General features: G+C 44.2%; 1 protein-coding gene across 3 annotated transcripts in view; it reads right to left on the reverse strand.

The window, feature by feature from the left end:
- Positions 1 to 411: 411 nt before the first annotated feature.
- The window catches only part of LOC6495233 (nephrin), a 65,311-nt gene continuing 52,128 nt past the window's right edge, over positions 412 to 13,594 (reverse strand). For all 3 annotated transcript variants that reach the window (XM_032450244.2, XM_014907712.3, XM_001958758.4), the window contains 2 exons: positions 9,714 to 9,895; positions 412 to 4,776 (listed from right to left, as the gene is read on the reverse strand). In XM_032450244.2, coding sequence (XP_032306135.1) covers positions 4,132 to 4,776; positions 9,714 to 9,895 — 827 coding nt within the window. In that variant the 3' untranslated portion in view covers positions 412 to 4,131. The remainder of the gene's footprint in view (positions 4,777 to 9,713; positions 9,896 to 13,594) is intronic.

The following is a 13,594-nucleotide window of genomic DNA, read 5'->3' on the forward strand; positions in this document are numbered from 1 at the left end:
ACATGTCCATGCCGGGCGAAGCGTTCAATGGGCCGTATACGTAATTTGAAGAATATTCGTCGCCCCTTGGCCCTTGGGCTGGGGTCGTCCTGTCCCTGTTGTCCCTGCCACGCAGAGATGCTGTTAAAATTAATGCCAGCTCGTAAGTTTTACAAGGAATTCAATTTTTTGCACCACACCAGGCAAGACGGATAGTGGATCTCGTCCCTGGGAAAGTTTTGGCTCGTATGCGGAGGGGGGACTGGGACTAGGGGAATGGGAACTGGGGAAAATGCTGGAAATGGCACCCAGAAAGTATCCTCTTTTGTTTGAGTCCTGCCGCCGAAAATTGATTCAAAAGTTTTGCCATTAAATTGTCTTTTGTGCCGTAATCGGTTGGCCCTTTGTTCGGAAATGAAAATGCATTTTGGATTTTTGGTATTCATCGTTTTTTTACGTTTTTATTATTCATTTGTTAACAGATCGTTTTTAAAAATGCAGTAGATTTAATATGCATTAATTTTCATTTTTTTCTTAATAATTTTTTTTTATTCTTTTTTTTTATACAATTTTTCTGAGTGGCGGCTTATGCTTTGAGTTATGAACTATGCGTTTTTGTTTTAAATTTATATTTTATTTTTTACTTTATTTTATGTGTGTTGTTTTGTTTTGCTTCTTTGAATGAACTTACGCCTTGTTAATTATTGTTTTCCTCTCGACTACTGTACAAATGCTTCTCAACCGTTTCAGTTAATTACATGTATTAGATATACGCATACAGACTACATAAAATATATAATCAAATAACTCAATAAGTGTCGTAAAAACATTCACATACTCTTGTAAATAATCATACACACATACAAACATTCTGCTCTAGTGTTTAGGGTTTAGAATTAATTCTCTGTTTTATTTACTTATGTATGTAGCTGCGTTTAAGTTTCGATTTGAATTTAACATTTAACATTAGCCTAGGTTCAGTAATCAAGTCTTGTGTGTCATCGCCTTCAGCTGCAGCTGCCCATTATTCTACCTTTAATATCGAGTGAGAGGATTTCTAAAATCATACACAGATTCAGTTAGAAATACATAATCGTTAAGTAATTACCAACAAATAATTGTAAGTACTTATACACATACATACATACTACAGCGAGAGTGAAACAAGCACACACACTCACACACTGAGAGAAAAATAGTCTAGAATCAAGTTAATCGGCTCTTTGTTTAACAAATATCTCTTTGGCAAAAATACAAATTGAACAACTTGATTTCGTTTCTATTCGATTCGATTCGTTAAGTGTTTTAAACATAATTATCTACAATAAGTCTTATTTACTTTCCCCCGACAAGTGTGCTAATCTTTTAACTTAAATACCATACTCATATTTATAAAAGTAATTAATTTAATTTAATATATATATATATTATAAGTACGTATTCGGATAAAATCAATGCAACAAACAATCGTCAAGCTGGGGAAGACATACAAGATTTGTGTGAGATGGGGGGCGGGGGCGTTCTTAAATGTGGATTCAGTTACAAGATACATTTCGAGTTCGATTTCGTTTGAGTATTAAGTTCGAGTGCAATCAAATAGTTATCCCTAAGAAAAACAGCGAGTTTGTTATTCCTAAGTATATGCCCACCTTAGTGCTCCTTAGGATGGGGACAGGATTCTAAAAGTTACGAGACGCGAAAATGTATGCTACGATTACACCTATGAATTGCAATGACTCTGTCGTCCTCCGTTTGTGTTTGTTTTTCTGTATCGATATACCTGCATTTGTCCTTTTTGTTTATATTTAGTTATTAATCATTACTGCTGCTGCTGTTTCTGCTCTGTGGTATTGTACAACTTTGAATGGTTTGGCTTGCTGATTGAATTCAAAATTTGTTTTGGCTTAGCTACTTAGGCTACGGATCCAGCTTAATGCTAATTATTAATGCAGTTTTGGCAGCACTACTCGTTGAGTTGGTTAGTACAAGCTATACATTCACATATCTGTTATAGAAGGGCCGCCCCAGAGTCCCCAGTACCCTACTGTCCTTTGATGGATGGATGGGTGGCATGGCGGAGCCCACAGGCAACAGGCTCATCTGCAAAATAATTCCCCCTTGTTTTCCTGCTCATTTAACCTTTATCTGGCCACTGCAATCGTCATTATTCAATGGCGGAAATCCATGTGTGGCAAGCACACACACACACGCACACACCCAGAACCACACTGGCACAGATACAAAGTTGCCTCATCTTCGTTCTTAATTCAATTCTCGGTTCTCAGCTTTCGGAGCATTTTTCTTCATTTCCCACTCGCTTTTCCTTTTCGCCTTTGTCTTTGTCTACGCGTGCGTTAATTTCAAAGATAATTTCACTTTTAATTACACACAGAAGGGGATTCACGTCAGTGTTTGTTTTACCGCCGCCCCCTTCTCGAGAGTTCTCCATACTACCATCTGCAATATCTATTCCCGAAATCAGGGCATTTATTCACATGCGATAATCCTGTTGCAGGATGAAAGGATGGGAGGCGAGTGCAGCTGCGATTGTCTGCACTCTCCAGATGCAGCAATTACAGACGAATGAATATTAAAATCCACACATTCCGCTCCGAGATGCTGCTGGCAATTATGCACGATGCTCGATGCTCGAGGATCCCGGCAACTTGACTACAAAGTCAAAGCACAAGATACGGATGCGGATGAGGATGCAAGGACGTAAGGATTTAAGGACGTAAGGGATGCGGGGCATGTGTTTAACGCTTTTCCCACCAAAAACATTCGAGCCCTTGGAGTGGTCCGGAGATTCCGGGACTCCTTTGCTTTTTGGGGACTTTTGGGATGGGTGAGGAAGGATAATGGCTTAGCAGCCGACCGACCAGACCAGGATTGGCATGTCACGCTCGCTGAGCTGCGACGAGTGGCAAATGAAAACTGTTTATGTGCGGCAATGCCACTCGAGCTGTGCCCGATGAATGGCAGCTGGAGCGCAGATAGAGCCAACTTCTGTACATAATGTGAGCGAGGGCGTGGCGCAGCGTAGCATTTGAATTCGAAGGATTTGTCTCAAGGAGCACCCACAGTACAACAGCTCTGAGGGAACTATTGATTGCTGGAATGGTAAGCATTGCAATTGATTTTATGGCCACAAAAAAATACACTCCTTTAGATCGAAAACTGTTGAATTGTTGGGAAAAATATAAAAAAAAGAATCTTTCTTTTAAAAAGTTCATCAAATGGCACGATAGAAAGTGTTAGAATTCACTTCAAAGGAACAGCTTTCTATGGAGTCTGAAATTTTTAAAGACCTTCCCGCAACATCCATTTCATTGAAAATTAAAAACCAATAAGAACCACTTCCAAGGTAGTCTACTTTTATAGAATATTTACCAAGTCGGATTTTCTTGGCAGCCATTAAAGGGGAATTGGGCCAAATCTAGCTCCTCAATCTTAGAGTTTTGGGGGGGCGTTGGAGCAGCTAGCGGCTGTCAACCTTCAACTTCCGACCATGGTCACTGGCGGCGGCGTCCAGGGCAATCACGTGCCCACTCGACTTGAGCCAGAGCACACCCCAGGGAGCTGTCAAACGGCTTTGGACCGTTTCGCGTTTTTCGCCCCCAACTTCCCATTTCATCTTAAAGAAATTTCAAATTATTTCGGCCTGCCTTTTACGCCACGCCGGCGAAACGTTTCTGGTGCTGGTTCTGGTTCTGGCCATGTTTCTTGTACTCTTCTTAGCCATCTTGGCCCCGGCTAATTAGTGGAACTCTCGACGAAATTATGCTCACTCCCCCGCGACACCACCCATCCTTATCTAAATAAACACCCACACTCGGAGGTGTGGGCTATACAGAAAGAATTTGGTAAAAATTTACATAAACTAATTCGCTGGCTGATTTGAATAAGGTAATGGCCAGTGGACAGTCGGGGGAACAGGGGACCCCGGTTGCCGAATAGAAAGCTCCTAAACTAGCTACGTCCTGGCGAGCAGGTTGTTGGATACTGGATACAGATACGAGTATATAGGATAGGATAGTGACGTTGTTGAGATGCTTCTCAGAACCGGGGCTCCGTGTTGGATTTCATGATGGCGGTGGCGGTGGTGGTGTTAGTGCTGATGTTGCCTCCGAAAGCCCCAGTTCCGGCCTACAGCTATACCAGATGTCCATCCGCGTCTGTGTAGGCCACCGGGATGCCGCTGGCTTGACTAACGGCTCCAAAGCTGCTCATGCCCGCCGCCGCAGGATCAAAGGCTCCGCTAGCCGTCATCAGGAGGTTATTGCCCAGTCCGGCTCCCGCCGGCGGCAGGTTCAGGATCTGCAGGCTTCCCATACCCGCCGACACGGGCACTCCGACGCCCACTAGGCTGGCGTTAAGCAGCTGCTGTTGCTGCTGCTGCTTATTGCGATTGGGGTCCTTGAGGATGCCGTGTGGCTGGCGGGGCAACGTGGCCGTGCCGGTGGTTGCCGTCGGGAGGCTACCGTTCAGGGTGGTGCTGGTGGTGAGCGTGGAGGCGCTCAGATTGACGGGATGCAGATCATGCAGTACCTGCAGTGGACTACCCACCGCCGACGTGTGATGGGTTACGTCCGGTGGCGGTACACCCACCACACCCCGCAGGATTCCCCGACGCAGTGTGCCCGAGCCACCTGGTAGCGCCGAGGGGGCTGATCCGTTGGCGATGAGCGTGGCTCCGCCATTGGTGGCCAGTAACGCCGCCTGCGAGGTCACTGTGATGGGCTGGAGATGGGCCAGGGGCATTGGCTGGGCGGTGAAGTCCAGAGCAGCCGGGTATTCCTGAAATAAAAATGTTTAAAAATTAGTTTGGATGTTGCTAGAGAAATAGTCCTTATTCCAATTCTCATTCCTTAAAGAAGAACCTTCCAGTTGAAATCCAAAGCCATTCAACATAATTCGAAAACCTAACCAAAAATCATTACCACGAAGCGATTGTTGTTTCCCAGCAAGGATTTAGTTACCATAGGCTTAGCATAGTCACATCGTCCGGAATCCGGATCATGGCAAGTGGACATAGCTCCTTTGTTGGTTGGGCGGAAAAGTTTTCCCATTAAACTGTCGCCCGAGATATGAAACAATGAAAAGCGCAAACAAAAGTTGTCTCTAAGCCGACTGAGGCTCAAAATACTATGGACCTGGACCTCGTTTCATCCGTATTTGGTATCCTTTGGCTGCTAGCTTGTGAAGAGGCAGCATTAAAGCAAAGATTGGCACTAACGATGCCATAATTATGACAGTTCTCTCTCTCTGTCAGTGAGCACAAAGGCGAATTTCGCCTGTAAAGTCCTGCAATACAACTTCTTGACAAGTTCCTGGCAACTGAGTTGGAAGAAAAAGAAACGTGAAATTCTACAGAAAATAAAAAGGCGACTGTAGAGCCTGCGAGTGGATTTCTAGTTCAATTGACATGACACTTTGTGCCAGTTGAGGAACTGTTCCGCATGCCAGCGGTCCAGTGTCCAGGTCCAACTTTGCTGCACGTACAACTTTCAAGTTGCAAACTTGGATCGTGCACCTAATTGGAATATTAAGGGGAGCATGTCTCCTTCTCCTTCTCAACCGCGTTCTCCTCCCGAAAAAAGAGTGGCCATAGGACTGTAGAATTGTGTCTTGCGCTCTCCTTGGGGCTTAAGGACATTGCTGGAAACACATTAGGACGCAACACTCAACACTGATTAACAAAACAGGGATAGGGGAGGTCCTGGCTGGGCAGAGGCAATTGGTAGTCAGTCGTCTTAAGTAGACCAGGGCGGACATTTTGTATCAGTTTACAAAGTTAAATTGTCTCTAACGAAAACTTCGTAGCCCAAAGACCAGGGCCCAGGGTCCACAGCTCAGGGGCTTAGCCAAGATGAGCCAGGAGGAGCCAAGATGGTGATGGTGGTAGCTACAACAATTTGTTGCACGCAGCAAATTCCGTAAAGGGTTTCGTGTTGGCCCTGTAAACTTTTGGCCACTTAAAGGCTTTTGTATGCCGCGTTCGCTAATTTTCTTGGCGCGTTTGGCCGCAGCTCATTATAATTGTTGTTGTTTTTCGGTTTTAGCCGGAGTTGCGGCTGGAACTTCATTCTGTGTAAATAGAATAACCAATTGGCATTGAGTGGAATGGGATGGGATGGGATGGTATGGGATACCCGCCCTCCTTCTTAGCCAAAAACTCAACACTCTACACTGGCCATAAAAATGAAACTTTCCACATTAAGGCCAACAGAGCGGCGCCGTCGGGCCAACAAAGTCTATGAAAAATTCTGCGGAGCTGGAGTGAAAATTAAATTATGGCTGTGAGTGGATCCCGTTATTTATTTAATCGGCATCAGCTGCTAAGATGCTCCCTCTTTTTCTTAATTTTATTTCTTTCTCTTTTTTTTTTTGTGTTGCCGCCCATGAATTTTAAAACAAAACACTCGAGTATATCGCTTTGATGACAGATACAGCGCTACAGCGAGTGCGTAAAGTATCTGACGGATGCCTGACTTTGCCACGCCCCCATTGCCATTGGGAAGTCCTTTTGGTCCTTTGCTCCGGCTACCGTCTCCCGTCCCCAACCCCCTTTCTGGAAGCTGACAGTTGAACATTCAAACAATGGCAGGAGTTCGCCCGCACGAAAACTAATTGAATTTAAAACTGTGCGGAACTCAAGTTAACAAAGTGAACCGTAGTTAAGTTGTCCGGTTGAAGTCAAGTTCTCCTCTCGTGCTATTCTGGATCCTTCTCTGGGCCACCACACCCATATGCACGTAGTCCACATAGGGATTCCCGGACTGCGTGTGTCCGGCATTCAGCATTTAACTTATCAACGCCAACGCCAACGCCAGCCAAATGAAACTCGAGTATTTTTGGGGGCTGACATGGGTGTGGAATGATACGATGGGGTATGGCCAGGGGTATCTGCCGAGTTGGGGCAGTTGGGCAGTTGGAAGCCAACCAAAGTTGGCAATAAAATACAAATTGCCGCTTAAATAGTTACAAGCTGGTTGGACAAAAACACCGCAACGGATGGATGAGTGGGTGGACTCGGCTAGTTCTGGCTTTGGTTCTGGGTGTGGCCACAACTTGTTTTAAATTGCATTTACTTCGGGCCACTTTGCGTGCCAGCCGGAACGGATATGGCAAAAGGATACGGGCCTTGGGGCCCTGCCCCCAGGACATCCTGTTGCTGCCGCCAATGGGTCTAATAGAATAAAGTTTGCCAAATCAATCAGTTAATAACACAAGTTTGCTTCCATATTTGAAGGATACTTTTTAAATATTTTCATATTGGCAAAATAATTTGTATAAATTTTTAATAAATTCCAGAGAAGTATCCTCTTTTTTTGGCCAATAAATGAAAATAAAATGGATCCTGGCCATTTATTTCCTCTCATAAATGAAGATTCCGATGAAACATAAATTGATTAAGGAGCTGCTCAATCACTTTTCAGCGCTTTGTGATAAACTGGATTTGCGATAAACCGAATCGAATCCGTATCTATTGCCAGATTCAGTTGTGATGGCCAATTACAGAGCCACTCTAGTGGTGGTCCATGGGCGGAGGAGGCATCTGATGTGCAAAACGATGCCCTAACTTTGTTATATGTCCATTTTTCTTTTGTTTCATTTCATTCAGGGAGTGTGTTTTGTTTTGTTTTGTGTGTGATTGTTTTTTGTTTGCTGTCTTGTACACTTTTTTTTATTTTGTCAAGTTTTCCAATTGAAATTTAATTTGATTTACTGTTATAAATTGTCCTTATTCATTTACTGTCCGCCAGGCAACGTGCCTTGTCCCGGGTCCCGGATTCCGAGACCGAGGAAACCGAGACAGATGCTCTTCGAAAAGTAATTTAGTGCTGGCCAAATGTTTTCGGGAAGCCACAGCGAAGGGACTCGAACTGGACTGGTCTGGTCTGGGCTGTCTCCTGCGTCCTGTCTCCACTTTTCCCCCCACACACTTTCTGTATATTTTGTAATTTTTCTAATGATGTTTATCAAATAATTCAATTTGGCTTCCACACAAAGCATTTCTTATGTGAAATGGCAAAAGGCCCGCACAAAGCGGAAGGGGTGGGCGTTCGGTTCCATGTGAAGTGGCAAGTCCAAACATTTGCCCACTCACACACCCACACATCCATATAAATATATATATATATAGCATATATATATGGGATGTCATTGTTGACCAACTAAACCGAAATTGAATTTTTCTCCCTCGTTGACTAAAAACCGCAAACAAAAGGTTTAGTCCCATGTTGGGCGATGGCAAAGAACGATGACGGAGCACTGCCCGCTGGACATTGGATACTGTGGAGTTTCCTCCCTGCCACATCATTTAACTGTGCTCTGCTCCTTGTGGGACTGGGACTGAGGCTGCGACTGGGACTGGGGACACAATTGAATAACTTAACAAATCGTATAAGGCCCATAAACATGCTCCACTGCTAAGCATAAATATTATTATATTAGCTGCTGTTGGTCCCCGTGCTGCAGCCACTGCAACCAGATGGTGTGTACCCTTACAGGATTTCCTTCTGGTCACTGCAGTTTCCCCCTACATCTCTTGCTCCAATCACCATCTCCATCCTCATCTAATTTATACAATTATTGAGCTTCAGCCAAGTTGATGCGATGGCACATAAATGCCCTGGCATTGCCATAGGAAAGCTGGCAACGAAACGGGCTAACTGTCATCCCCACATCGGGTGTCATCTTATGCTGTCGCATTTGCACCCCTTTAGTGCCAGGAGTCATCAAGTCCGAAGGGGCGATATTCCATAAAAAGGAGCGAAGGAAACATAAATTCCGAAAATTGATTTCCCCATGTTTATTGTGAAATTTGCGGAATTTATATTGGCAGCTAATGCGACAGCCAACGGATATGCTTTTCAATGTGGACGTGTATATGTTGTGTGGCATGTGCGCGTGGAATGGTCATTACATACATGCCACTTGTCCTTGACTAGACGATGCGGTGTTTCCCTTTTGACTTCCTCCCGTAATGGAATGAGTGGTTGGATCCCCAAAATTTTCGGGGCCACAAGTTTGCCAGGGAATTCCACACTTTATGAGTGATGCGAGCCAAAAAAAAAAAACAAAAACAACAAGAAACTTTGTCGCATCTGCGAACAGGGCTTGTCGTAAAAGAAGCCGCTCGTTGCTCGCCATACACTGCGTATGCTTGATATTAAATTGTTGTCTTGGGAAAATATTGTGTTGACTTTCCGGATGGTGCACAAAAAGCGAATGCAGCGCATCCTCCCCCACCCCCATCCTTGCCAGAAGCTTACTTATAATGCTTTTAAGTTTGTCATTTGTCAGTACAGTGTTGCAAAGCTGAGCGCGGATTATAAAAGTCGATGGGAAATAGTATCTACAAGAGAACCGCCGCCCCCAATACCTACTCTCTACTCTGATCGATACATGTATATATTTATGGACCCCTCGCATGCCAGCTGGCTCACTGGCTGACTGGCAGATGCAAAACGCCAAGAGCAGAGCATTCTCCATAAAACTTTGGTTAATTGAGCGAAATAATCCCGGGGAGGCAGTGGCAGCAGCAGCGGATCAAAAAGAAGGTAACTGCAGATGCGGGCAATTAAGCTTCCGATGCAGCACAGCTGCTGCTTTTCGTTAAGCTTGGTTCTTGGCCAAATCCTACCCGGTAATCCCGCCCAGCAATCATGCCCCCCTTCCGCCCACTCCCCAATTTGGATATCCTTGGGGAGTTCATTGATCTTACTCACCATTGGCGGATAGGACAAGTATCTGTCGCTGTTCATGTTGTAGTAGGAGCCATCTGGCGGTGGCGCCGGAGATGGGGACGGTATATAGACGCCCTTGTTGATTAGCATCTGATCGTCCCGGGTCATTTGGATAGTGGCTCCACCGTTGTTATGCCGCGGGTGTGGCAGTGTGCAGGCATTCACTGAAAGAAAGAAACAGGATAAAGTTAATAGGAGTGCTTATATCAAAAGTGGGCTCGGCTTATAAACTATTTCTCTTATTTTATTTTGTGGCCATAAAATCCACTTTAGCGTTGCTCTGGGTTGATTTTAATGGTCGTTTCTCTATTTTTTTTTTGTATGGAATACGTGCTGCGTTCTACTGATTATTTTCCTATATTTCTTCCAATGGCCATAAGCTTTGATTGTGGCCATAAGCGGAGCACGCTGTTGGCCTGGCCAGCCGCAAATGTCGAAGAGCAGGAATGCATTCAATTTCAAGACTTAAACTGCAAACGACAGGCTTTATGTCCAAAGGAGTTGCACACTTATATAGCGTACACATGACCAGAGAACGTTGCATGCAACAATTTGCTGCTCGGTTCTGCCTGATTTCATGTGCAAGCGCTTGGAAAGCTAAAGAAAATGATGGCCATTAATTGCAACGGGTGGCATTCCATGGCTGATAAGGCTCGCCAATAAATATGCAAATGTCAATGGAGTCTTCGGTCAGGATATGGAGATGCCACAATGCCAGCATGGTCTGGATGGCTGAGTGCCTGGATGGCAGAATGCCTGGATGGTTGAATGGTAATGCCACCACCTGCTCGAGGCGTGACAAATTGGCCCGATCCGCTGCCATTCTGACACGTTTCGTGCCGCAAACATCATGAAAATTCAGCCAGAGTTCGCCTGTCAGCTGCAGAGGCGTGAAACCCGCAAACGTAACAAATTTGTAATTTTGTAAAATAGACTTTGACACACGAACACACATCACCCGAATTCTATGAGGTCTTTTTAAGGGGGTGTGGTTGAGGTGGGTTTTTCGGAGCCCCCGCAAGTAGGCAACAATAATTTCGTTGCCAAAGTTCCGAATTTGCGGCTCCCTGACAGCGACAAATCGAACGAAGGAGCTGCGTTCGGGCCATGTTCATCTTGTGGCTTGTTATACCCTGTACTCCCGTTGGTCCTTGCCAGAATTGGTTTCATTAGGAAGTAATGCTATCAGTTGCTATAGCAAAGTTGCTATAGCAAAAAGCCTTCTTTAAAATGTAATACTTTTCTGTTAGATTTATTAAAGAAGAGACCCTTGGCAAGCATATGTAGGTAGTGGGTGGCTTTTCTCAAAAGACAGTCACTCCTGAATTATTGATTTTTCGATCAGCGGGCTTTGTTGTGCCGGAAAATGCGAAAAACCTGAAGGAAACCCAGAATCTTTGTTCTCATTTTTTCGGGCTTCCTGGCAAATGCATAATTGTTGTTGTTGTGTGGGTCAGGAATCCTGTGGCAGAACCAATAGCTTCCAGCTCCCAGCTCCCAGTTCATCTGATATTAATAACATTGGGCCGAACCGGAGTCGAGTTGAGATAAGAAATATTTTCTGGTTGAGGAATGGCGGGGGGAGTCCTTGAGGGTCCTGACTGACAAACGGAAAGGGGCTTTTGGACTCGTTCAAGGTCGGACTTGTTGCTGACGGTCTGCCGCTGGCTGTGGCACGATCCAAAGTTCTCACTGCTCATTAACACTGAAGCCGTGCTGAAAAGTGTCTCATTAAAAGCGCGCCACACGCTCATCCCCCTTGCCGCTCAGTAACTGCATAAATGTCAAATGAAATTGCAACCACCTGAGGGGACACAGCGTTCAGGTGGGTTGGGATGGCAGTTATGTGGGTGTCATCTGCTTTTTCGTCAATGGCTCAGACACGCCCTGTAGTGTGTTGCTTGGCCACAATTTATACTCAACAAAAAAAAAAATAACAAAAAAAAAGGAAGAAAAATACCTAAAAAACAAAGTACTGATAAAAAATGTGACGCCGACTAACAAAAACAATTTCCGCTTGCCCCCCGCCTGTCGAGAAACTCATGTGCATACTGTCCCCCACCATCCCCCCGCCATCTTGCTCTGCATCTGTAGAACACTTTCCCCGCCCCATTGCTTTTCCGCCCGCTTGGAACAACAGCCTTGGGCTCGCTTGTTTGAGATTCAGCTTCCGGCAAGCATTTTAATTTTTTGTGCCACGTGGGGGATTCCTTTGCACTTTCCTCTCACGCTGGCTCTTCCTTCTTCTTGCTTTCTTTTTGGCTTTCTTCTTTCCTTTCTGTCAGTTTTTTTTCTCACTGGTTCGTTGCTTTTGTCTTTGTTGTTTTTCTCCCTTGGCGTGTTTTCTTTTCAGCTCGTTCTGCTCTGCTCGTGTTGTTGTTTCGGCCATAAAGAAAATGGCGGTACCCACACACACTCTCACACAGACACAACAAACACACATACACACACACAATGATGGATAAAGAACACACATACACAACCATACATAATTATGCGTGTCGCCGCAGAAAACTTTTGGTGGCAGTGAGGTGGCAATTGCACAAGAAAAAATTAACTCGAAAAATTAACATAAAATGTATCCTTAAAATTTTTGTTGGCCAGGAATTTAAATTTTTTAAGAGTATAATAAGAATTAATAGCTTTTATACTTCTTATTTGTTAAAATGTTATGTTTTGATATTACTTTTTAAACTAAAAGAACTACAAGAAAAATATTAAGCATACGTAGTGTGTACTCTCTAATTAAAAATTCGCAACACATTCTGATAAACTTTCTTTCAAAACTAAACCATTATGGAATTTTTATTGTGCAGCTATGTGGGTGGCAGGACTTTGTCTTCGGTTTATCTATTGTAAATGGGGAAATTGCCAACAAAATTTATTTGTGGCATGGAGTGAGGTGAGGTGAGGTGTGGTAAGAGAGAGGAGAGAGCTTTCCAAATTTTCATGTCGTTGACATAAGGTAATTGTATTTTTTATGCCACTTCCTTGGCAGCTATTCGGGCTCTCGCCTCCGGGCGATAAGTTCTGCAGCTAATGTATTTTTATTATTTTTACGCTTTTGCATTTAAAATGCATTTTCCCGCTTTTTGTTCTATTCTAGTCAGGGGTGATTGGATGGTTCGGTGGCCGGGTGGATGGGTGGCTTTTGGGTGGTTTGTTATTATAGAACTGTTGTTGTTCCAGCGCAGTCGATGCTTTGATAGACAGCAGCAGCAGCAGAAGCAGCGGTGTCTTCGCCATCCCTTTATCCTTTGTCTATGCCAGAGTCCTTGTCTTTGGTTATTATTCTTCCATTTCCATTTTTGCTTGCCTTAAATTCAACATTCCCAGGCTTGAATTTTCTTTCCCTTCCTCCTTTTTTTTTTCTTTTTTGATTCTTTTTAAATTAGCGCAGACCGCACGTGATTTGGGTCTGGCCCTGAGCTATATATATACTATATATAGCCATGTGTACGTATATGTATATCCACACATCAATTGAAAATCAAGACTGACAAAAACTTTGCTGCTCAATTACAATTAAGAGATGTTGTGCTGGAATTGAATTTTCAGCTTGCACGCCTCCCCCTACATCCCTACCTACATCCTACATCCTTCGTCCTTTTACTCTAAGCTTCTATCTATTCCGCTCTCTGTATTCTGTATATTTATTTCTTCCTCAGCCACTTCCCTTTCAACTTTTTGCGATTTTGTTTCCCTTTTTCCAGCATTTGCTTTGATTGCGTTGCAATCATGGCATAAAAATCAAACCGAAAAAATCTGAAAAAAAAACCATTGCAACCGTGAAGGACTTGCGAAGAGGCTGAAGAGAAGGTCAGGGATGTCCTGTCAGCGCGTGAGAGCCCCGGACTTTGTTT

Source organism: Drosophila ananassae, chromosome 3L, assembly GCF_017639315.1.
Source record: "Drosophila ananassae strain 14024-0371.13 chromosome 3L, ASM1763931v2, whole genome shotgun sequence".
NCBI classification, from domain to species: domain Eukaryota; kingdom Metazoa; phylum Arthropoda; class Insecta; order Diptera; family Drosophilidae; genus Drosophila; species Drosophila ananassae.